General features: G+C 34.2%; 1 protein-coding gene across 20 annotated transcripts in view; it reads right to left on the reverse strand.

The window, feature by feature from the left end:
• Positions 1–27,905, reverse strand: part of LOC145293809 (potassium channel subfamily T member 2-like) — a 659,145-nt gene that overhangs the window by 18,998 nt on the left and 612,242 nt on the right. For 16 of the 20 annotated variants that reach the window (XM_080140398.1, XM_080140404.1, XM_080140403.1 and 13 more), the window contains 3 exons: positions 21,303–21,407; positions 17,468–17,551; positions 15,922–16,101 (listed from right to left, as the gene is read on the reverse strand). In XM_080140398.1, the coding sequence (XP_079996524.1) occupies positions 15,922–16,101; positions 17,468–17,551; positions 21,303–21,407 (369 nt within the window). Of the gene's footprint in view, positions 1–15,921; positions 16,102–17,467; positions 17,552–21,302; positions 21,408–21,475; positions 22,459–27,905 lie in introns of those variants that run through there. The other 4 variants (XM_080140396.1, XM_080140409.1, XM_080140415.1 and 1 more) reach the window with 2 other exon arrangements.

Genomic DNA, 27,905 nt, shown 5'->3' on the forward strand with positions numbered 1-27,905 from the left:
GGAGGTCCATATTCCCATGCATTACCTTCTCTCTTTGAGAAGTGTTAGTTTATTACTAATCAACTGAGGCACCCTTATGGGAAATGCCAACAAAGCTGCTCAAGTATTTTTGTAGGCTAGAGTACATTCCTCCTCGTGGTCTGACTTTTCAAAACTTGTCTTGATCTTGTGCTTCTCTTTCTGGAGAGGAAAAAGTAATAAACCATTTTGTTTATAACTTTCATTCACCCCAACCAAGGTACACTGCCACTTAGATTTAAGATATTACTGTGAATTCAGAGCCAAACCATTACGGGCATCCTAAGTGAGGAGTTGTGCAGCGATATGTTTGTTTGCATTATTTTTAAATTTCTGCATGTTGGTACAGTCAGAAAAACGGAGCGGAGATAGAATTCCAAAGGCAGTTTCAATTTCAATAGCATTAAACAAATTTTTCTGTGAAATGATTGATAGAATGATTAACAACAGGCTGATTTGCTTCTTGGAATCCTAAAGATTAATCTGTGACTTTTGATATGCTTTCCTGACATAAAAGAAGAAATATAGGCCACATGATAAATTTTTGCAAGGGAAACTTTTGTTAAGAAGAGTCATCTTAGTTTAATCTTCTTTCACTTAGAAAAAAGCTTAGCCTAAAACGAAGCAATATGGTGTATAGCTTTAGTAGAAGGGTGCTACAATTCATCGAGAATTTTCTAGCAGACCGAAAGGGCCATGTCTGTATTTGAACTAGCCTATCATAACTCCAAGACTAGAAGAAAGGTTTGCATAAGAAAGTATTTTTGCAGTGGCTTTAGATCTGCATAAAGATTAACACCATAGTTTAATGTCTTTACCTAGGGTTGAAATTCCCCTTAAAGCTTAATAACATGAAATCGAACAAAATATATCTATACTAGAGAACAGTAGAACAATTTATCCATAAGATACACAAAAATGGTTTTATGCTTTCGAAAACAATGCAAGAATTTCTGCAATTAAGAAAAATGCACTAAATTAGAATTAAATTAAATTTCCAGTCATAAAACATCACAAGTAAGGCACCAATTTGGATGACATAAATAAACTTTTACTGAAATAAAAAACTGCTTAATTATTAAGCAGAAATAGTTCAAAGCAAAATGTAAGAAATTCCTTCAACTTCCGCATTTACCGAGTTAGAAGCAGATCAACAAGCATTAAATCAACCAAAAGATATATACTCCAACCAACTGCATACTTTTTTTAACGTACAAAAATTACAGAAATTTTAAGCTAATGTAAAGTAAGTTTTATCTGCAGATTTTTTTCAAAACAAAATCTCCATTTTTTTAGAATTTATTTATCGAAATAGAAAAACATTGTTAACAGTTATTTTATTAGAATTACTAACTAATATAAACAAAGCTAACATTATTTTCTCACCAATCAAAGAAAACTGAATATTATTTTCTTGCTAAATTAAAAAAAATCGACATTATTTTCTTACCAACATATCATGAAAATAGAAAAGATACTACACCGATATATTATTTAAGACGAAGTACAATAGCATACTACTCTCAAACAAAATAGTTTTAGCTTCAAACAGATACATATTCTCTATGATTATGGAAGTGTTCCCAGACTGAAAGTTCATAAAATTGAAACTATATTATATAAATAAATAATCTGTACACATTTAACCCTGTGCACAACTTTTAAATATAAAACTACGATTTATATAGAAATAAAAATGGAAAGAATACAATATAAACTTATCGACTCCAGATAAACCGTTCACTCTGAAACATACTAGAAATGATTACCTGTCATAATATGTACTCAGTTACTTCCCTTATTATAATTCACTATAAAAAAACAACATATTTTCATTATAGTTGCATTTGAAATAAAAAAATACATGTTTCTGTGTATTGTTTCCTCCCACGTAAGATATAACAACAATATCATCAAGCAACTGGAGTTGTGAACGTCAGTAAAATCCCTAAACACAAAACACATCTTCAAAAGGAAAATTATTTTCAATTATGCAGCAGATCTACGTATTATTTGGATTTATCAATGTTCTCATCTTTAGTGTTATTGTCACAACGTTTCGGTCGATCTAACCTCCGATCTTCTTCAGATGTATCTTATCAAACTCAAGAGTATTTCTGTCAAACTTGATAATTTGGACGGAATTTGGAACAGAAATCTTCATTTGCTTCACGAGGGTAACATGCTCTCATTCCATCAGCCATGACTGGATTGAGGTCCTAAGTAATTCGCAGTTGTATTTTTTGGTCGCCCACACCGAGAACTGAACTGTCAATCTTCAGGAGAATATCACTTTTACAATTGATTTTTTCAAGTACTCTAACCACTGTGCCTAGGGAAATTCTGTCCAAATTCCAGAGTTTGATAGAAATATTCCTGAGTTCAACAAGATACACCTGAAGAAGGCCGGAGGTTACATCGATTGAAACATTGTGAAAATCACACTCAAGATGAGAACAGTAGTTTGATGAATCCAAATAGTAAGAATAACCAACCCTCATCTCAAAAATTCAGAAAGTTCTTAATCTCATCGTACAGTGAAAATTTAAAAAATCTTAAAACTTTTTATCCATCTTAACAAAAAATATTGACAACTTTTTCATTGTTAAACTGTTATGCAAAATGGACTCTATGCGTAAAAATTACGACACGCTAAATTTCAAGCCACATCGAATATTTAAAGGACATGAAAAACTGTTTCAACTGCCAAATCCATCTTAAATACCAAAACCAAACATAAATTCTCTTTGGTTTATGATAAAGCCTGTGTGTGCTGCTAGTTATGTCTACATTTTAGATCAAGAATGTTTAGCCAGGTTAGTGCCTATCGTGATTTTATGTCCTAATTTGTGCAGACGTATACTTGACTATTTTCTTGTCATTTAGACTTCCAAATAGGTGAATAAAACACCAAACATATTTTAATATAAACCAATTTCTCTTTCTATATATGCATACAAACAGAAAGGAACAAAATGGATTATGAAATGAATACAAAGAAAACTGAACTCCGATGTGGAAGTCTTGAATATAAATATTTTATAGACTGACAAGAATTTCTGTTTTGGAATTAAACTTAGTTCATTGAAGAATCGGTTTGTTTTAACTGTAATTCATAACGAAATGAATGTGTGTACATTCATTTTCTTTTTTAAGACAACAAGTTTTCATTTGCCATTGGCGGATATATTTCATGTTAACTGACGTACACCAGAAGACAAAAAAAGAACGCCTGTACAAAATTGAAAATTCCAATTTCACTTATCGGTTTCATTTTCATTCAGTTTTTAGGCACTTTTGAATTTTAAGTTTTCAGGAGAATTGTTTTGTTTTCATTTTTAGTAGAGGTCGACTGGGGACAAGGGCAGACAATCACAAATTTTGTTGAACTTTTAGAACCCCATCCTCCTACGTAGACCCCTACTACCATATCTCCTTCTCCAACATCAGGGGTCTACGTTCTAACCTTCCAGAGGTTGAAACCCAATTACAGGAGACGAAACCTGACATATTCTTTCTAAGCAAAACTGGAATAGGGCCGACCACCTCCCTAGATGAGTTCATAATTAAAGGATACTCTAACCTAACATCTAAATCTGACCCCGAAGATCGCCACGGGCATGGAATATGTGCCTACATTAAAGATGGCTTCCCATGTGGCAGGGATATCTCCAGAGAAGACCCTAATCTACCTTATATGTGCTTCTGGGTTGCACTTGCTTACACCACCGCATTTATATCGTCCCCACAACAGTGGAGTTACTGTCTTTAAGAGTATATCAGAAAAAATTGACCACATCCTGTCTGTTCATCCTTCGGCTAACATTCACATTTGCGGTGACTTCAATGTCCATAATGTGGAATGGCTGACCCACTCAAATAAGACTGATGAGGAGAGGTTCTGTCATGATTTTGCCATTGCCTATGACCTCACTCAGATTGTCCACGAGCCCACCTGTGTGCCCGATAGTACCGGTCAGTTTGCAAGCCTCCTAGACCTTTTTCTATCCACTTCCGCTGAGCTATGCTCATGTTCCGTTCTATCCTCCAACCACTGCGTTGTATCAGTTAAGATAAAAATGAAATATAATAAATCTACAGACGTACCTCTCCACCGTACTGTATACCGATACTCTATGGCGGACTGGGATAGCTTCCGTACATTCATATCTGATCTCCCTCTCGATTCCATGTTTAAAAAGGATGTGTCCTCTATAGTATCAGATCTGACCGAATGGTTACTTGTAGGCATAGGCCAATTCATACCATCTAGAAAATTCCAACAAAAACCTAACAGCCAGCCATGGTTCTCCCCCAAATGTGCTGCTGCCATCGCACGCAGAAATCACTTTTTCCATAGCTACCAACGTAATAGATGCACTGAAACTAAAGCTGCTTTCAGAACCGCCATTAACCACTGTAAAAGAGTAATAAAAAATGCAAGAGAACTATATGCACAATCCGTTAAGTCCAAAGTAGCTGAGCAGCGGCTTGGTTCCCACCAGTTTTGGCAAATAGCAAATAGGATCTTGAACAGAAATGTGCGCTCTATCTCAACCATTACCAATGGACCAGAGGTCATCTCGACAGCATCTGATAAGGCCAAACTATTTGCCAAAAACTTTGCGGCAAATTCTACCCTGTGTGACAAAGGCCATCAACTCTCCGTATTCCCTCCTATAACAGACAACACGCTATGCAACATACAAATATCTGTGAGTGAGGTCGCCAAGCTAATCAAGAACCTTGACTCCAGTAAGCTTCATTTCTAGAGCAATTGCTCTTGACATATCAAAGGCCTTCGATAAGGTTTGGCATAAAGGCCTACTACACAAGATTTCCAACTACGGTATAACTGGAAATGTTTTTTCTATCATTAAATCATTTCTATCTGATAGGCTCATAAGAGTAGTGGTTGATGGGCAGAAATCAGAGGCCCTGCAGTATTAATGCTGGAGTCCCTCAGGGGTCCATACTGGGCCCAACTCTCTTCCTGATCTACATCAATGATCTCCCAAAGCACATACTAAAATCTTTCGTTGACATCTATGCTGCTGACACGACCATCTATGGCAACACATCAAAGGCTGTAAATGATGATGTTCTCTCTGATTCTATCTCCTCTGATCTTGAACGCGTGGTACAGTGGGGAAAGAGGTGGCTGGTTACCTTTAATGCATCTAAGACCAAGCTCCTATCTCTACATCATAAACGCTCTGATCCCCATCTGGCATCAATTGAAATGGATGGCTCTCGTCTAAGGGAGGCCCCAGGATTTGATAAGCTCCTGGGTTTGACCTTTACACCTGATCTTAAATGGAACACATACATCAAGTCTGTGGCCAAGGTCGCTGGGAAAATGGTGGGATCCTTTTACCGCTCCAGAAGATATCTCACTGCTGATGCAATTCTCTATCTATATAAGAGCAAAGTACGTCCAAAGATGGAGTACTGCTGCCACATCTGGGCGGGAGCTGCAAAAAACAGCCTATCCTGCCTTGACGGAGTACAAAATAGACTCCGTGGCTTGGTGGGGGATGCCCTTTTCTCTACCCTGCAACCTCTTTCCCACAGAAGAGACGTAGCGAGCCTGTCATTGTTCTATCGTTATTTCCATGGCAGGTGTTTGTCTGAGCTCCATTCTCTGGTCCCCCCTCGCCAATCTTTCTCCAAAAACACCCGACTAGCTGAAATAATTTGTCAATAATTTTCCCCACTCCCTATCTGTGCCTAAGTCAAAACGTAGATACCATGAACAAAGCTTCTTTCTTAGAACTGCACGCCTGTGGAACTCTATTCCGCTTGCCTGTTTCCCTCCCGACTTCAACCTGGATGTCTTCAAGTCCAACACAAACAAATTCCTGATGAACCGCCCCCCCCCAAGCAATGACACCTTACCAATTCCCCAATACTATTGCTACACTATCCCTTTGATTACTGTACGCACAATAACCCTTATCCCTGAGTGGCCATTGGGCCTTGATAAGTGGTGAACTCCATGTAAAAAAAAAAAAAAAAAGAATGCCTCTGGAAATGCCCTCAATTTGGAGACTCATTTTGGTAAATCAAAACAAATACATTAAAGTCACGCAGTAACCCCCTCCCCAAAAAAACAAAACAAACAACAAAGAAACAGAAAACATAAATTACTGGATCATTTATTAACTAAAATGAGTACTGGGGTTGCTGTATTGCCATTTGGTGAATGGATTCTGGACATTGCAGTAGCTTCTGGTGGGGCTTCTCGATGTCATAATAATGGGTTACGGCTTTACCTTTTCATGTGCTATATAAAAAAAAGTTTCTTTGTTTCTTTTTCTCTCTTACTTTCCCTCTTTGCCTTGTTCTAACCAAGTCTGTCGACCTGTTCCACAAATCCCAAAAACTCTATCATGAAAAGTCTCCAAAAACAAAATACACGATTAAACCCAAAACTCCAACTTCCAATGTAGACCCCCACTACTATGTCTCCTTCTCCAACATCAAGGGTCTATGTTCCAACCTTCCAGAAGTCGAATCTCAATTATAGAAGACTAAACCAGACCTATTATTCCTAAGCGAAACCGGCATGGGATCGACTATTTCCCTAGATGATTTTGTAATTAAAGGATACTCTAACTTAACATCCAAATCTGACCCCCAAGATCGTCATGGGAATGACAGACATGACCCTAATTTACCCTATATGTGCTTCCGGTTTGCACTTGCTTACACCACAGCGTTTATATTTGCCCTCTATCGCCCTCACAACAGCAGAGTTATATCTTTAAGAGCATATTCTGAGAAAATTGACCACATCCTGTCTACTCATCTTTCGGCTAACATTCATGTCTGTGGAGACTTCAATGTCCACAATGTGGAATGGTTAACCCACTAAAATAAGACAGATGATGAGGGGAGGTTCTATTACGATATCTCCATTGCTTATGACCTCACTCAGATTACATCTGATACTGACAAGTCAGTATGCAAGTTTTCCTCACAATTTTCCCTGAACTATGTTCATTTTCCATTCTATCACCACTTGGATCTTCCGACCACGCGTTATCAGTTAAGATAAAAAACAAAATGTAATAAGTCCTCAGATGTACCTTTCCATCGTACTGTTTATCGATACTCTATGGCCGACTGGGATACATTTATATCAGATCTACCTTTGCATTCCATGTTTAAAAATAATGTGCCCTCTATAGTATCAAATCTAATGGAATGGTTAACTTTAAGTATAGATCACTTCATATCCTTCGAGACATCTGGACAGGAGTTGCTAGAAGCAGATTATTCTGCCTTGACAAAGTTCAATATAGACTTCATAGTTTAGTTTCACTTCCCTGCAACCTCTTTCTCACAGAAGAGACATTGTAAGCCTGTCTCTGCTTTATCAATAATTTCCTCCACTTTTTATCTGTGCCTAAACCTAAACGTAGATTCCATGAACAAAGTTTCTTTCTTAGAAGTGCACACCTGTGAAACTCTCTTCCGTTTGCTTGCTTTACAGCTGACTACAATATAGTTGTCTTCAAGTCCAATGTAAACAAGTTCTTGATGAACTGTCCCCCTAAGTAATCCAATTTAAAGAATTTCAACTACTTATGATTATTACGCTATAATCCCATTGACTAATGTACATACATTAACCCTTATCCTCGAGTTATCTCCTGGCCTTGATAAGTGGTGACTCTTATGTAAAAAACAAAACAAAAAAAAAATTCGTCCACCACTTTTATAGTGCTCTAGCCGCTTGTCCTTTTATTTACAAAAAGCGGGCCTCACATTTATAGCCATTTAAGTAGCGGGTGAGATTATTTACGACAGTGCTCTACCCAAAGAGGAGGGAGTTAAATATATGTAGTCATCCAAATACAGTACTGTTTCGTTGTACCACAACTCATCAGTGCAGCTAGCATAGAACGATCACATTGATAGTCGGCAGTCTACCCATCAAGCCACGGGAGCTGCGCCTGCAAATGACCTCACAAATGTCTATTTCAAACAAACATTTGCGCGTTTGCATGTGTGCGTGCGTGTTTGTGCTTTTTGTGTGTGCATGTGTGTTTTTGTGCATGTAAGCCCAAAAAAAACACACACACACAGAAAATAACACATACAGAAGCACACATCAAAAAACACACAAAGAAGCACACACACATGCATGTACACACACAAAAAACACATAGAAGCACACACCAAAAAATACATGTGCACGCACAAAACACACACACACACATACACACACACACACACACACAAAACACAAACACGCACATGCACACATGCAAGCAAGTGCATACACACACACGCAAAAAACACGCACACACAAAAAACACCAACACACACATGCAAAACACACGGAAACAACAAACACACAAACAAACGAACACAGGTAGACATAAAAAAACACACACACACAAAATAAACACAAACGCGCACACACACACACACAGGCAGAAACACACAGACGCACAGACGCACACACATGCACAAAGTCATGCACACCTATGTACATGCACACACTTCGAAAGTAGTAAGAAGTAGACAGTTTAAAGGCTTTAAAATCACAAATAAGGAGATAACACACACTGGCACACACAAAATAAACACAAACACGCACAGAAACTCGGGGGCACACACATGCACAAGCACTATTAAACTCATGCACACACGTGCAAAGTCACACACACGTACATACATGCACCCACACACACACCTACATGTAGACAATTTAAAGGCTTCCAATTCACGCATACGGAGATTTTAAAGTACATAAAATGTCAATTTCGGGTTTTTTGTTTGTTTTTTTCATGGTAGTCATCACTTATCAAGGCCCGGAAGTCACTCGAGGATAAAGATTGCGTATACAGTAATCAATGGGATAATATCGTAGTAATCATTAGTAATGGAGATTTGATAAAGTGTCTTACTTAAGGGAGCGATTCATCAGGAATTTGTTTATGTTGGACTTGAAGACATCCAAGTTGTAGTCAGATGGGAAACAGGCAAACGGAAGAGAATTCCACAGGCATGCAACTTCTTAGAAGCTTTGTTCATGGAATCTACGTTTTGATTTAGGCACAGATAAAGAGTGGGGAAAATTATTGACAGTGGTTTCAGCTAGACAGGTGTTTTTCATGAACGATTGGCGAGGGAGGGGAACCAGAGATTGGAGCTCAGACGAGCACTTGCCATGGAAATAACGATAAAACAAGGATAGGCTCGCAACGTCTCTTCTGTGGGAGAGAGGTCACAGGGTAGAGAAAAGGGCATCCCCCACTAAGCCACGAAGTCTATTTTGTACTCTGTCAAGGCAGGATAGGCTATTTTTAGCAGCTCCTGCCCAGATGTGGCAGCAGTACTCCATTCTTGGACGTATTTGGCTTTATATAGATAGAGAATTGCATCAGCAGTGAGATATCTTCTGAAGCGGTAGAAGGATCCTACCATTTTCCAGTGACCTTGGCAACAGACTTGATGTACGTGTTCAATTTCAGGTCAGGAGTAAAGGTCAATCCTAGAAGCTTGTCAAAACATGGAGCCTCCCCAAGACAAGAGCGATCAATTTCAATTGATGCCAGATGGGGATTAGAGCGTTGATGATGTAGAGATAGGAGCTTGGTTTTAGATGCATTAAAAGTAACCAGCCACCTCTTCCCCCACTGTACCACGTGCTCGAGATCAGAGGAGAGAGAATCAGAGAGAACTTTGTCATTTACGGCCTTTGATGTGTTGCCATAGATGGTCGTGTCATCAGCATAGATGTCAACGAAATATTTTAGTATGTGTTTTGGGAGATCATTGATGTAGATCAGGAAGAGAGTTGGGCCCAGTATGGACCCCTGAGGGACTCCAGCATTAATACTGCAGGGCCTCTGATTTCTGCCCATCAACCACTATTGAGCATATCAGAGAGAAACGATTTAATAATAGAGAAAACATTTCCAGTTATACCGTAGCTGGAAATCTTGTGAAGTAGGCCCTTATGCCATACCTTATCGAAGGCCTTTGATATGCCAAGAGGAATTGCCCTAGAAAGGAAGCCTTTGTCGAGAGATTCACTAATCCTATGAGATATAACTGTTAGCACATCTGCTGTAGATCTAGCAGAACGGAAACCATTTTGAATGTCACTAAGAAGGTTTTTTTCTGCTGAGGTGGTTGACTACTTCTTTATTTAATATGGATTCCAGCAACTTACTCATGACACAGAGGAGTATATAAAAAGTTGTAAAAAAATAGTAAACCTCTCAATTTTGCCTTTTAGATAGATAACATATATATATATATATATATATATATATATATATATATATATATATATATATATATATATATATATATATACTAGCATTTCAGACCAGCGTTGCCCGGGTGTTTGGAGGTGTATGTTGAGCAAAAAAAAAAAAAGCGGTCAATTTTTTTAACTTTGACCCCTATTATGACCCCTTAACGTTTGTTGTTTGAGGTTCAAATCAAATCATCTAAAATTTCATGTGTTTAGACCCAACATTGTAGGAGGGGTTCAAAGGTCAAATCGTTACACTTTGACCCCTTAATCGCCAACTTTCTGTCCGAAAACCGATCACATCGAGTTTCCCTAATCTCAGTACCCTGTATATCAAATTTCGAATCTGTAGGCCTAAAATTGACAGAGTTATTGCGTAGGGAAATGTACACACACACACACACACACACACACACACACACACACACACACACACACACACACACACACACACACACACACACAGAGTCACTTTCACTTTTATATATATATATATATAGAGAGAGAGAGAGAGAGAGAGATAGATAATATGTATATATATGTAATGTATGTATGTATATATAACATATATGTGTATATATATATATATATAATGTATATATATATATATATATAATATAAATGTGTATATATGTATATACATTATAAATATATATATATATATATATATAATGTATATATACATTTATGATCTATATACATACAAATAATAGTGTTTGTGTGTCTGTGTGTACAACTCTCCTACAGTCCAAACCACTGAACTGATCATGCCCAAACCTGACATGATGATGGTCTCCGACCTAGGGATAATGCACACCATTTCTTATGGTTAAGGTCAAATGTCAAGGTCATATTTGGTGTGGCTCTTCATAAACTCCACCTACTAGGAATGGTGCACATCAAGTTAGAGTTCGCCACCATCCTGGGGTCGGCACTATGGTGCTGGCTAACTTCTTTGTAAATTTGAATCAGATCACTCTCCTCTAACCCCATCCCCTCAACTAATCTGGATGAAATTTGGCATGGTAATGGTCCCTAGCATAGTCCAAAATTTATTGCATTTATTTATCTCTTTACTTTGACCTTCCAAAATAACGCTGCCAAAAACAATGTAACAGATCTTTAAGGATCCTTTTTTCTTGACAGAATTATATATTATTATAAGATAATACTTTCCCCCTTCAGATACGCACTAAAGATGCCACCCAAACGAAAGAGAAATGAATCTGAGGAAGAATGATTAGCAAGATTAGAGCTAATAGAGTTGCTCCAATTCGCTCCAATGAAAACGCTTCATGTAAGAAAGACGTCTGTAGCTCAACAGAATACGTTAAAGAGAAAGGAGAGCAAGATTATCAAATTTGGAAAGAGCAACCCAACGTAAAGTTGACAGAGTTAGACATGCTGCTAGAAAGTTAAATTCATCACAAGAAGAAATTCAAGAAAAGCAAAGAGATGATCGGGAAAGGGAAACAATATGACGAGCAAATGAAAGAAATGAGGAAACAAAAAGAAGACGTAAACAAGGTGAGTTGAGAGAAACTCAAAGACGAGAGAATGAATCAGAAATGAAACGAATCTTTCGCCTAGGCGAAAGGGCATGAGCGAGAGGCTGCAAAGAGAGAGCAAATGAGAGAAAAGAGGCAGCTAGATAACGCATGATTGCTTGGAGACAACACGAAATAGAAAATTGCAATAGAAATATATAAATATATATAAATATATTGCTCTACAACAAAAATGACTCTCACTACAGCTGACATAGGAAAAATGGACAAAGTATGTCAGCATCGCTCAGTTGTAAAATTTAAAAGAGAATCCCCTGGTTGTTGTTCTTCTTCTTCTGGTGAAGCTGTGCTTGATAACTTTCCACCACTGCTTTAATTGTTGCAAGGTTTGCTGTTAGGCAAAGGTCTCATCACTAAAGAGTTCCTGCAAAATCTATGCAGTTGCAAGTTGCAATGACTTCATGTGGTCACGAAAATGCTGTGGTACATGGGTGGAATCCTTCTTTTAGAATTCGAGGCTAGGTTTGCCACAAAATTGGGAGTCTTTTGAAGATGGATCAGCAAAGTTTATTCAAATTTACTTCTTAGATAGTCTGGAAGAGGAACTACATAGACAGGGATGAAAGCTGACTGAATTTTTACATAAGTACAACAGCCTAATTTGTCAAGTAAAAACAACAGCTTTGAAGAAGAAAACTTGGAAGAACAGAAAGTTGTCATAAGGGAAGACCGAAGGCTGCAAGGAGAGAACACCCATGGCGATTCAATGCTCCAACAACAACTTATAAGATTAGAATATTAATTGAGAACCAACCGACATCAAACCGAGATATTGTCTTGTGTTTTAATAATACATTGAAAAGGATCTCCAAACTACATCCTCTCTACATTGATCAACACATGAACTCCATGCTCCAAAAGTTAAACAACACTCCCGCTAACGGTAACACCCCCCCCAACACCATAACTCCAACATAATCAACTATTCTATTGCACCCGGGTTTAAAGTTAGAATAAATCCCTATAAAAAACATCATCCACAGATACGTCTCCCCTGTACACAACAATAACATTAGATTTATCATTTATTATAAAAAATTTAAAACCCAAGACCTAGTTATTAAAAACATCCCCCCCTCCACTCAAGCCAATAAAATGGACCAACGTCATCCCCTTGGAAGAATGTAACTCCTATTACAACAATGAAACTAATAGTTACGTCGGACATATGACCACAATATTATCACGCTGCCTCACCTGCCATAATGTCGAATCTAGCGCCATGTTCCAACATTTACATAAAGAACATTACTGCCCCCACCCCTCAAATTTAAGAAAAATTCTGATTAACAGCACCAAAATACTACACCACGAAATGAACGTAAAAAAACTCAAAATCTTAGAAGCTATTTATATCAAAATGCAAAAACCTAGGCTAAATCAGGTCACATTTCAGAATAGTACCAATACAACCAAATGCTTCGCATAATTCCCCCACATCTACCTGTCCCTACCACTGACCCTAGAACAGGCAGGCTCTCCTCACTTCCTCCTACCACACCAACCCCTCCACCGGTGTCAGCAGTTCAATGACCCCATTAACTACTATTTAAGTAAATCTCCCTATAATTCTTAATTCCTCACCTAAACCAACACGCATTCCTGATGATGTGAAGACGATTTCATGAAAAGTTAAAACTGCAGACACTTCGAGAAGAAAAATATTTGGACCACACATCCATATGTTTGATGTATATACAAAAAAGATAATACGAAAAATTGAAAAAATAAAAAAGGTATCATTAAACAGAAGCTTTTGATTGTTTTTAACAAGGTCTGCCTGAATGAAAAAATGCTGCCTAAATACACGCAGTATATATATATATATATATATATATATATATATATATATATATATATATATATATATATATATATATATATATATATATATCGGGCTAATTACAATAACCAGGGAACACAATTGCCTCATAAGCTACAGACTAAAATAATTTTTGTCCTGTTTCCGTCCAAAACACATTCACGGTCACTATTACACAGAACACAACTAATTTGATATTGGAATGCAACTCTAAACACCTTTTGAAACTTTTAAAAACTTTCTTTTAAACTACTACTTATTCACATCAAAGCCAATGCAACATTTCCTAAGTCAGGGCATCTGATGCTTAAATTGTAGTTGTTTTGCTTTTCGAACAACTATATGCAAATTCGATCCAGAATGACAAAGCACAACAACATTATCTTGTACTACTGTTCGAATACATTATTCTTCTCACTACAATATACAATTTTAAAAATAATTTAATGCATATATACTACATATACCATATATGGTCCAAGGGATATATATGTCGTAAAATAAATTAAACACTCTTTCTCTTCCTCCATCTTCCATATCTATTACACTGACCTCATCATACTTGTAAATATTTTCTATTTTCTATATATATATGCCATTTTTTTCTGAAATACATTTATTATCAATAACAACATTAAGCTCAGTTCATTATTCATGTATAACATAATAAGTTTCAAATAAATACTTCACCATTTCTTAGACTTTCTTTTTGTTTTGTTTACATTACTTTTTCATTATTATGGAATACAGATGGCATCCATAATAATGCAGCATGTGTGTCTTTTTCTAACAAAAAGATATTTTCATTTTTCATTTTTATGTCCGGGAAAGAAATTCCAACAGTAAATTTCATACATTTTCTTATTTTTCTTTTCAATTATTATTTCTTTTCATTTTTCCATTTGTAGGCATAACATCAAACTGTACATTTTGAATGGTAATTGTTTTTGAAGAAGTGAACAAATAAGTTGATTATTTAACGTTTTAATAATTAAACTATGCATTAGAATTTCACTTAATTGTTGTTTAATGGTAAATTGTACTTGAATGTATAAAAATAAAGCATTTACTTTACCATTTTTATATATTTTCTAAAAACATTTTTTTTTTCAAAATTAAATTGTTTAAATTATTCTTCAAATTAAATTACTCTTCAACAATTATAGATCACATAATAATACAGAAAACAAAAAATAACCAAGATAAAATAGCTTTGTGTGGCAAATAGCAATGATGGAGGCGTGAAAAGCTGAAGCTAATTTGGTATTTTATCATTTGGTAAAAAAAGGAAAGAAAAGCAATCTAAAAGAAGCCAAGAGAAAAGAAGCAGAAAAAGAATTCACTGATGAACTTTTGGCTGCATTTTCATTTCACAATTTTAATAAAGTTAAAAAAAAATTTTTTTCTTTAAATGATTGCAGTTTTAATATATATATATATATATATATATATATATATATATATATATATATATATATATATATATATATATATATATATATATATATATATATATATATATATAAAATTTCCAAATAAATATAATAACAAGAGAATATCATATTGATTTACTTATGACTCATGTCTATCATCGTATAGGCTAATGATATATACATATTAATCGTAATACGAAATATTATTACACTATTATTATGGAGTAACAACCACTTTCACAGTTTTATGCATATAATAGACAAATGCATAAGACAACTAAAAATATAGTTTGATCAGTAATAAAAGAAAATGCAATCAGCAAACACGTGATGTACATGTCAGATATTTTTGTTTATTAATACTGAATTATTTTTATCAAAATGACATTAGAAAAACCCAAATTTTGGTACAACAAATGTTGCAAATTATTTTGGTCCAATTCCTAATCAATTGAAGCAAAGAAGAATATATAAAAACTCTGCAAACCAATTATAGCAACTGAATGAAACTTAAGCAGTGCAAAAGCCACTTGTTTTGGACTATTTTCTTCATCTTAATACTTGATTAAAAAACAAATTAGTTTTACTAAACACTTATTTTTCTTTGAATGCGAATCTCAAAACATTTTATCTTAAAATATTAATGGTTTTATTCACCATACACATCATAAATATAATTAGCAGCAGTTGTGATTCTTTGGCGAACAAATGGTATTTATACCAATGCGTAGTTTTCTCTTGCATATTCTGGGGATAAATGTGGAAATGGCAAAAATTCACCTTTAAAGTTTCATCAAGTACCTTTATATAGAAGTTCTTATGTTTGCTTACTTCTTTTATATCAGAAGGATCAAATCCTGTGACAAGGGTTTGTTCAGATCGATAGATTGCGATGGGTATTTCTCCAACTGTTTCACAAAGATGATTGTAGAGTTCACCATATGTAGTCACCTTTTCCAAGGTACTCTTGCGGATGCGCATCTGCAATTAAGTAGAAAACATTGTAGTCCAGTGATGAAAATATTAATGTTTAGAAAATTATCTATTATATAAAAGGCAGGTGTCTGTGCGTATGTGTGTTTGCATGTCAAGTTAAAAGTTAAGAAAAAAATATTATAGAACAAACTGCCACAAAATCTTGATCGAGGTTGCTCTGGATGAATAATATACAAAATTTAGAAAAAATTACCCATTTTTTTACCCTAAACATGCAGATTTTGTCAAGGTAGTCGGAATAGGTTTTTTACTTTTATGATTTTATACTAAACGAAAGTAACTTTTTTTTTTCAAGGAGTTAATGCTCTTAGGCTGATGGATAGAGAGATAAAAATATAGAAAATTTAATAGAAATATGTTATGCTTATGCCCCGGGTAAGGCCAAATAGCCCTGCTAGTTTTCATATATAACTCAAATGTGTCTAATACTTCGGTCATTTCATTTTAGCCTTGGAGAAATTGTTCGAACATTTCTGAAATGCTCAAGATTAGTTTCCTGATAATAAAAAAAGTGAATGATTTTTCGTCTTTCTAAAAAGTGGAACTAAGAAATTAATGTTAAAAAATTAAAATAAGCAACTGATGGATGGAATAGCAAATAAATCTACATAAGAATAATGCCTAAAACAATTTCATGTTTCTACACGTGTTGTTATCCTTCATCTCTCTTTGAAAAAAAAATTTGGATTGCCGGATCCCTGAAGATACAATATAAAAAAAAAAAGATTAAAAATCATTTGATGTTGCTGTTGTGTTGAACATGAAACTCAAACAAAAATACTTAAGTGGCCTTCAGACTATAACCAAAAAGAAGCGTCAATATCCACGCAACTCTTTGCTTTGAAGAAAACTTTCCTTGAAGGGTAGAGCAGACGTGTGTGTCGCCTACATATTTCCTCATCCTGTACTGACGCTGTACTTCCTTTGCCTGTAAAATACCCCCCCCCCCAGCGCCTCCTGTTCTCTGTTCTTTGGGATAGGAAGAGACCTTGGGTTTGCAGACAGATCTGTGTTCAGCATCTATGTAAGAGAGGCACGGGAATGCCCGACTTGACGTGTTTCTGAGACACCGAAAGACTAGTTTTCCTGAGTCAAACATTGATGTAGGAATCTGCATAGCGCCTTCCTCAATGTAATTCTTGATCATTTGATCAAGGTTCATAGTAGACCGAGGAGTGATACTGTGGCTCGGTGGCCGTGGTGATACATAGTTATTCTTTAACTTTTTTAATTTATTATGTTCACATTTAGTCTATATTTGGCTATTATAAAATTTTGTATCCCTCCCCAAGGATATTGGGGAGGGTTAAAATATATAAATATAGAAATAGAGAGAATAAAATCAACTCACGCTTGAAAGATGGCCAGAATTTTCAGAAGAATCAATTCCCAATAAAAGTCGAACGAATGCAATCAAATAACCCTTTTCAAATGTCTGCAGCAAAAAAAGTACAAATAGAAAATGCATTAATTTTTCAGTATTAAAAAAATATTTAAAATAAATAATCAGTTCATGATTTCAGACATTTAAAATCATCAAATAATTGTATTTCTAATTTCGTGGGATATTGATCACTTTTTTATATGACATGTAGTTTACTGTTTATAACGTATTGCTGCTGTGGGGGGGGCTACTTGGATGTTTGGAGTGAATAACTATAAGTTAAGAATAAAAAATGAATGCGTATTAAAGTAAACAATGGAAACAGTAAAATATAGTAGTTAATTAATATAATATTAATTAATACTATATTTTCTCTATACTAAGATAATTGCATCTTAATTTGCCTATGTAAATTATTAAAGCCTAGCAGAACCTGTGGAAATTCCACTAAGAAAAGTATTTAATAAAAAAAAAAATATGGTTTGATAAAGCTGATATTTTTCTGGATAGCGCAAAAAAAAAATAGTGTTTTGGACAGAAAAAACCAATAACATGTAGCAAATATGAGTTAATTAATTTTAATGAAAATAGTGTCTATTGTATTTTAAATATAGATTGTCTCAAATGAGATAAACCAATAAGTACTAATAAATACTCAGAAAGTAATATTGTGCTACATAGTTCAATACAAATAATGAAATCACATTGTAAGAGATAATTTTTAATTTATTCCTTCTTTGCAATGTTCTTATTTTGCTCTTTCTTTTTTTGAATGTTCCTCTTTTTATGTAACGTATTGTTGACTTCTTTCTTCAGGGAAGAACTGCTGCACATTGTAATTGAAGTAATTGTCTGTATTTTTGAGATGAGGTGTTTTCATTGATTGAGATTGTCGGACTGACTTCCTCATCTTGGTTGTTATTGTCACAACGTTTCGGCCGTTTTGCCCTCCGGCCTTCATCAGGTGTTTTGTATCGAACCCAACCCTTTATTATTATTACAGGGGTACAGTGTTCGGACCCCAGCTAGGCTTTGGGACATAGTTGCTGATTCTCTGTTTTGAATGTTACTTTTTCACTGCCTTCGTTCAGGATTGAACTCAGCACCTTTAGGTAACTGTAAACTTTGATACAACGTCTAGGACCACTCGGCCATATGTCACTAGGACAATTCTTAGTTGGTTTTTGTTAATGTTAAACCTATGTTGTTATTCAAGGTTTTCTCTCTCTATCAGAGGTGTCCACATTGCATTCAGCTCTATGCTTGGTTTGCTCAGTAGGGTGCTATGTCCGAGCATGTGAGCTGTTTCTTTAAGTTTTCTCACTTTCCAGTGGGTCTCTCTGTTTATTATTTTTACTTCATCCCATAGGGGGCGATGGTCCCCCCCCTCTCCATCCAGACATGGTTGGCTATACCCGATTTTTCCGTCTCTCCTTTAGTTACCGCTTTTCGGTGTTCTTCCACCCTTACTTTAAGGGGGCAGCATGTTTCACCCTTGTAAACCTTTCTGCAACTGCATGGGATGGAGTATATGCAGTTTTTGGTCATGTTCTCATCCATGCGGGGCTTCACTCGTACCAGGTGTCGTCTGAGTGTTGACTCGCTCTTGAAAAGATTCAAAGAATATGTGCCCCCTACAACATCAGGACAGTATTCAAAAGTAAAAATAATAAACAGAGAGACCCACTGAACGAAGGCAGTGAAAAAGTAACATTCAAAACAGAGAATCAGCAACTATGTCCCAAAGCCTAGCTGGAGTCCGAACACGGTACCCCCGTAATAATAATAAAGTGTTGGGTTCGAGACTCCTAACAAACGGTTCCCCAGTTCGATACAAAACACCTGACGAAGGCCGGAGGGCAAAACGGCCGAAACGTTGTGACAATAACAACCAAGATGAGGAAGTCCGTCCGACAATCAATTGTAATTGAACAAGTTATTTTCTCGCAACATTACAACAATGTTCATATATTATTATAATCATATTCGAAAACGAGGCTACATCACATTCTTGTCCAGGGTTGTCAGATTGGAGTTTTTAGAGCCAAATTTTTCGGATTTGGTCTTTTTTGAAACAGTTTGGTCTTCAAAAAATGTATTTGTTTTTTTTTTTTTCAAAACGTAACGTACGGACTAAACTTAAGCAGGATCAAGTAAACTATTATTTATATTTATCCTTTTCTGCTAATATAAACAAACGCCGGAAACAAATAAAATGTTGGGTGGTTTTTTCATATTTGCCTAACATATTTTACAGTTTCATCTTTTTTGTTAAGGTAATTTCTACGATTTATATTGGTATATGCCCTTTTTTACAAACTGCATTACAAACATGGAATTTAGCACGTGTGGAAAAGAATAGAAAAATATTAACTGTATTTATTGGATGTGCATCCAATTTAAGTGGCGACATGTTAGTATCTATTAAGTTTTGAATTTTCAATTTGGAATTTAATTTCTTTCAATTCATTGATGGCATGCGTATAATATATCTACTGATGATGTCTTTAAGAATTCATATCAACAGCTTTAGCATTTTCGTTAAAGAAATAGAAGCAGTATTTTGAACGCTTCATAATAATGGACTTATGTTTATATGATAAATTGGACTGGAAAATACTGATTAGCATTGGTTGTTTCACCGTTTTTCAAAAAAGTAATCCCTAGGTGATGTGATTCATTCCTAAATCTTACACCACGAAATGCAGCCGACGAACTGAATGGAAACTGAGACAATTCCAAGATACTTTAGAGCTATTAACTGATCTCATCGTAGATATACTATTTTTTCAATTTATTGTCAACTAGCGGGGGTACCCGGCGTTGCCCGAGTGTTTGTTTCCGGGGCGGGGGGGGGGGAGTTTTAAAAAATGTTATGGTAGGTAAGTAGGAAGGATCAAACCCGGAGTCATGAGTAAAAGTAGGAAAATAAAGTGTGAAAAAAAACAAAAAAAACAAAAAACATCTGCAACATTAACAGTTCGGCCACCAAGAAAAGTCCATTCCAGTTGTTTAGGAAAAAAAAACAAAAAAAAAAACGACTTCGGTAGGTCGGCGCGAACGTGAAAATATAATGTGAATTGTCCAGCACGCTAACCACTACGCCACAGAGCACTGCAGCTTAGTTTAGTGATTTTAAATAACTTCACATGAAAGAACTACGAAGCCAAACCGGTGTTCTCTTCTCAACTGTTCCTTGTGAACGATCCCCAAACGGTGTTAAGTGGTGGCAGGGGGAGGAGGAATTTATTAGAGAGAAAATATTTTACCACTTCCATTGATCTTAACCGATTTTGGCCGTGACTTCTCAGCAGAAAAAGTATAGAAATCTAAGATTATCGAGGAATTTGAGAAATAATAAGCCTATAACACACCTCAGATATTGTTCTACCGTTTGTGCATATTATATTTGCATGAAATATCTTGATTTTTAATCCTATTAATGTCAACATCATACGGGAAAAAATGAGTTCATTTTATTTATATAGATAAAAGAGAAGACAATGTTGACTCTACATAAAAAACACTGAATTTTGTTGCATAAAAAATACTGAATTTTGTTGCATAAAAAATACTGAATTTTGTTACATAAAAAATACTGAATTTTGTTACATAAAAAATACTGAATTTTGTTACATAAAAAATACTGAATTTTGTTACATAAAAAATACTGAATGTTGATAAAAAATAAATGTTGCTACATAGCTAAGAAATAAAATACGAATGCTTAACATGAAATATCAACAACAAAAAAAGTTTCGTCGTATACAATAACTCTCAATCAACGTTCTGTCTCACTTACCTGGTAAAGCAGTGTATCAAGCATGCTCGCACTAAATACTCGTCCGGCAGCAAAAGGGAGGCGGAACATATGACTTAGATTCGACGACATTGTATTGCTGATTTTCTGACAAACAACAATATGAATACAAATTATTGTTTTAATGCTAAAAACAAACAATATAGAAAAAACGGTGAAGCATAAACATATTTTTATAAAAACTTTTAATTACAAACAAAATTTTTAATTAACTAATAACTAAATAATAGAAGAGAAGTCAACCACCTCAGCAAAAATAACCTTCTTAGTGACATGCAATATGGTTTCCATTCTGCTAGATCTAAAAACCCCCCCGAAAAACTCAGAATGTTCCCATTCAACCGGTCATTAGTGGGGATCACAATGGCCTTTCTTGCTTGATGTTTGCAATAAAGTCATCAAATTTTCCATTTTAACACTGCTGCCGATGCCATAAATTGTAAGGGTTCAGTGATGCTTTGGTGATTCTCGTGACAAACTCCTTGATTGTACGCACCTAAAACTCAAGCATAAGCCTAGTACTGAGAACTATTATAAAATAAAGAGAGATAGTTTGAATATAGATTGAAGGTCCTCTAACAGATTCCTACCCTCCTTTCATTGTGTTGATGGCAGGTAACGCCCTTCTTTTCGTTTTTAATATTTAATAAAGCTATTCACAAGGATGTGTCATTTAGCGTCAATGGGGATTTAATTACTCTTTAGTTTTTCGTCTCCATTTTAGGAGAAGAGAAACCATTAGAAAGAACCATGTTTGTTTCTCATTGTCCATATCTTTGATTTTTTTTGTCTTTTTCATCTTTTCTACTAGAAAATAAAAAAGACAACCATTTGATGGTAGACGTTGCTGAAAACAAGAAACAGGAAAATCAAGTTAATAAAATATTGAAATGATTAAAGTGTATCATAGTTTTAAATCATGTGGTTTCGTTTTTATGTAATATATTCAGTTTCTGAAGGTTTTGAGATGAGGATTGATTATTCATATTATTTGGATTCTTCGGGCTACTATTCTCATCTTTAATGTTATTTTCATAATGTTTCGGTCGATGTAATCTCCGATCTTCTGCTATATGACATTAAGACAGTATTTAGAAGCCACTTAATTCTCTGGAGCATTTTGTGCGAGCCAAGCCCCCTACAAAACAAAAAAACAAGATGCAATGTGAATGTAGAAAACTATACAAAAGTAAGACATATCACAAAGTAAAAGTAAGGTTAGAAGAATCTTGAAAAGTCTTGATACACGAAGAGATTGAAAAATTGGGTATGGCTGACCACATGTGCAGGGAAAAGAGAAATCATCTACCTTTATGGGACGAAGTAAAAATTATACGCAGAGAAGAACGGTGGAGAATAGGACAACTCAACAAAGCAGTGCATATGCTGGACAATGATCAATTATAGAATTTAACACAATATGAGAACAATTTATTAAATATAATATAATACAATATAATATAATATATATATATATATATATATATATATATATATATATAAATCGTGATGTATTGTGATAAACACAAAAATATGTTTAAGGCTCTTAAAATTCATACTTGAATTGTCTGTAGTAGATAAAGTGCTTGGTAAAATTCAGTTGTAAGTGACACTTTTTTAGAGGTTGAAAAGTTCAACACTCAAAATACTATATGTGAATTACTTAAGACTTCTATCTAGTCATAGTTGATGGAAAGAGAGCATACCACCTTCGTTGATTTAATAAAGGGTTCCATTCGAAATTCCGTGCAGATTCCTGAGTTCAACTAGATGAACCTAAATGAAGAAGGTTAAAGGTTTCTTCGACCAAAATGTTATGAAAGTAACACTTAAGACGAAAATCTGAAAATCTAAATAATACGAGCAAGATGTTCAGTTAGGATGTCCAACTGTAGAAGTTCATCCCATCAACATTATTGTAATAACAATCAAGGTAAGGATCATCAATTGTAAACAATATCATTCTAAGAAAAATAAAAGATTTTCAATTCATTACTGGAACGTTATTCCCTAAGATATTTGGTGAGATTCGTTCTAAAAGTAAAGCCTCCTATGTTTTTTTAACTCAAACAGTTGAGGAGCTATGAAGACGGAAGTGGCACCATCAAAATGAGCGACCTTTTGTACTCCATACTTTATTTTTCTACATAGTCAACACCATTCTCAATGCATTTTTGTTGGGAATTCAATGACGCATCTCTGTTTCTGACGCACCTCCATGATAGGGGTTGCTTTCTTATCGTCTCACACCGTCAATATCTGCAACAGAGAGATGAAAATTTCAAGGCATGAATGCAAAATAGAACAGCCCCCGTATTTAGTGTAAGATTAATCACACGATACTTTAAATATTGTATTAATACCCTCAACCGCCCCTGAGAAAAGTGGTTTACTTGATTTTAAAAAGATTTAAAAAGAGAAAACTATAAATATTAATAAAATAATAAAATAATAAATAGAAACATTCCTTGGAATAAAAAACAGTTAATGTGAAATTTATCAAGGACGTTCTTTTTTTTAAACAGTGAGTTATCTAAAGTATAAATATTATTTATTTATATTAAAAGTATTATTTATATGTTTAAAGTATTATTTATATATATCAAAATTATTATTTATATATTAAAATATTTTATATATATTAAAAGTATCATTTATATATACTTATTACTAAAATTATTATTTACTAGCAGGACCCATTAACCGGTGTTGCCAGGTGGAAGTATGTCCCATCCTCATAAAAAATAAACTATGAGTGTTGTTGGTGGTCAATCTCCACTGTCCTAATGTTAAGAATGGGTTTCGGAATAGAAATCCCCAACCTCCTCATGTTAAGAACGTCGTATGAAATAGACGCAACCAACCTCACCATGGTAGGGACGGCTTTTGGAATAGGCACCCAATTTTATGAGTGAAGGGGGGGAGAACTGTCAAAGTATTTGTCCCAAGTTCAACCTTGATACATGTTGTCAGCAAACCCACCCGCAAAGACTATAAACAAAAAAAATTGGGGGTAGGTGGCAGTGTCGTGCAGAGAGAAGTACACTTTTTTTATCACACATGTGTAGAACAATGAATAATGCAACAGTGCATAATGCATGTTATTATATCTCGAAAACTACTTCTCCGCCAAAGTTAAAATAGATTGTCTTTTTCAGCAGAGTGTAAAACCAATTAATGGAAATGGTGTAGTTGGTGTTAAGGTGAAAAAAGTACCTAAAAAATGTCTAAGCAGTGTGGAAAATGATTCCTGAGAAGAGAATTAAACAAAAAACAACTATATTAAAAAAAATAAAAACAAAAACCAATATATAACAAATAAGTTTATCCGTAGGCAATGTAATAAAGGGAAAATTATTTGACAGACAAAGAAAGTAAAAAAACAAAAAAACTGGTGTAAATGTAGTCAAATACAAACTGATTGAGAAGTAATGAAAATGATAATTTATTTGGACGTAATTCAGGCTTACAGTGTGAAAATGTGTTTTATATAAAAAGAAATAGTTTTTATGATTTCGAAAGTGGAAAATAATTTTTTGTTTTTGCCTCATCACCCCAATGAAGGCTCGGGGCCACTTTGATGTAGGGGGCTACTACAACCATCTTTTATTAAGAGAATGAAATTGCCCCCTCTAAATTCTACAATTTACATTTTTTCTTTTTTCATGTTAATCTCGAGTGCAAATGCAACTTTCAGATTTAAAAAATTTAAAAAAAAAATTGAAAAAAAAAAAAAAATTATGACTTATCGTCCAGGATCATTTTTTAATTATAAGGTTGAGAAAAATCATGCCACAATATTTTTCTCAGTGATGGCCACAAAGTACATGTTCAATTTTGTAGAACATTAGAATTGGAAACTGATCTCTGTTGCTAAAAATAATAGGAAATTTTTAAATCTGAAAGGTAAGTTTGTAATCGATGAGATTAATTTGAATAAAGTGTAAATTGTGTGATTTAGAGGGGGAGGGGTCAATTTCCTAAACGCCCACCGGATATTCGTTCATGTTATCATCTCATAAGTTTTGACGCTCGATTGAACGATATATTTTATTAAATCAAATCATTAAAGAAAACTGGAACGAACTTTTGTTATTTTTTTTTAATGTAGAAGACAAATGTTTTACAAACGTTATCATAACATAACATAAAGGAAAAAAAAAATGTAATAGTTGCTACAGATTATTTTGTAAATGTTTTCAGCAACTGGAATTATTGTTGGTTTGTTGTTTGGAAAAACCGTACCGTATCACTTACTGCTAAATCAAAGTAAAGGGGCTGCTGCTTTTGGGGTAAATAAACATGTAATATAAGTATCTGTGGTTTGTGGTTTTCTGTTAATACTCGGTTACAGAAAACAGTTTTTAATTATTTACTAAGAGATCAATTCATTTTGGCATCGCATAATTTAGGATGTTGAAACCAGATATGATAAAAAGAAAGCTACGACGTAATTTTTTTAATGTAGCAATATGTAAACAATGCTAATCCAAATAATGTAAAATGGTATAATTTACGATGCTAAACCAACGAAGCAACGGTATTTGCAGTAGATGTAAACATCACCTGAGGTAACTGCACTAACTTATTTATACGAAAGTTACGACTATTTTGTTTGTGTAACTTTAAGCTAAATGTTATGGTTAATTTTTGTAAACAGTAGTCTGTAAAATAGAGGAAAAGCGATGATAGAAAAGTATACATGATTTAAAATAATGCGTGGCGATTGAGCAGCCATATTGATTAAGGGCTGACGTGTTTGTTTTTTGTATGATTGTGTATAATTCAGAATAATAGAATTTCATGGTCACAGTAAATGAGAATAAGCAGAAATCATTATTTTCAAATAGTGAAGTGTAATGGTAGTTGTATGTGTATGAGTGTTTAATCCAGCTAATAAGGGTGTCAGATCAATACAGTTATAATGGTTATTTTTATTTACCCGGTCTTGACTGGGAGAGTGGGAGGACTTTTCAGGTAGAGGGGAACATACGAACTACTTCGTCTATAGATCTTGGCAATCGTGATGATGTCGCTCATAGGAAGTAAGGTAGGATTTTATTATAATGAATAAATGTGTCTGTAACGGCGATCAAAAGTCACAGAAGATAGTGGGTAAAAGTTTAGACATAATAAATTTGTGTGTGGCATCTGTTATTGCAAACAAACGGAAATTTAGTCCAGAGAGAAATTTCTGCAATCAAAATATTTTATACAGGATATATTAAAAGTAATATTTATAAATATATAAAGTATTATTTATATATACTAAAATTATTATTTATATATATTAAAATTATTATTTATATATATTAAAATTATTATTTATATATTAAAAGTATTATTTATACATTAAAAATATTTATATATATATATATTAAAATTATTATTTATATAAAATAAAATTATTATTTATATATATAAGAAATATAATTAATATATTAAAAGTATTATTTATATTATTTAATTAATTGGAATTCATTATTGAGACGAGTATTATTTATTCATTTATTTATTGCGGACTATTATCCTAATTTTTTTTTAGTTGTTGTTTCACGACAATTCGGCTAGCTATTCCACTGGCATTCATCAGGTGGTAACCACGACGGGATAAGAACTCCGAATCTCTTAATTGCATTCTTAGCAATTACTGCCTTCCACAGTTGTTTTTCGTCTCACCACATTTTGGCCAACTAAGCCTCTGGCCGGCTTTGGGTAAGATTGAAACTGCTATCTTCGGACAATGCTCACCTGGGACCATAGAGTTTCAATATCTCTACCCACTGTGTCACGATTCTCTATGGTTTAATTATATATTAAAAATATTATTTAGATTGATTAAAATTATTATTTATATATAGAAAAAGTATTATGATTATATATTAAAAGTATTATTTATGTATACTAAAATTATTATTTATATATATAAATAGTATTATAATTATATAAATAAATAAATATTATTAATATATATATTAAAATTATTATTTATATATATAAAAATTATTATTTATATATACTAAAATTATTATCTTGTATATAATAAAAGAGATGCATTTTTTCTCCTTTGGAAGCAACTACCCTAGGTTGACAAGAACAGATGGCACATAAAAATTTATTATGTTTATGTCATTATCCATTACCTTATTTGACTATAGAACGCAATTTCATACACATTATTAAAACATTACATTTATTTCGATGAGCGTCATGTTCATCATCGTCATAACCTACAGAAGAAGTAGCTAGATTTACACCCCCACTTCCACAAATCCTCTTACGATCCCATCCTACACCATGTGCATTTATACATTTCCTGCTTTACCAGGTCTTACCCGTCATTAACTGACTTGACTACGGAATTCCTACACAATCGCACATACCACCTACATTCTAGACAAATAATGATTTCTACCGTCCATAAATCCGGTCCAGCTAATTGGCTGAGAAGTATACATCCTAAAATTTCGCTATTCGGTTATTCCCCCATTACACGAACAGTTCACTGCTATAAGACATGCCGCCATTATCATCCGTATAGATTATGAAATTTATGAAATTATTTCTTTTAAAAACTCTTAACAT

This window comes from Euprymna scolopes, chromosome 15 (genome assembly GCF_053919585.1).
Source record: "Euprymna scolopes isolate OS-2025 chromosome 15, ASM5391958v1, whole genome shotgun sequence".
NCBI classification, from domain to species: domain Eukaryota; kingdom Metazoa; phylum Mollusca; class Cephalopoda; order Sepiida; family Sepiolidae; genus Euprymna; species Euprymna scolopes.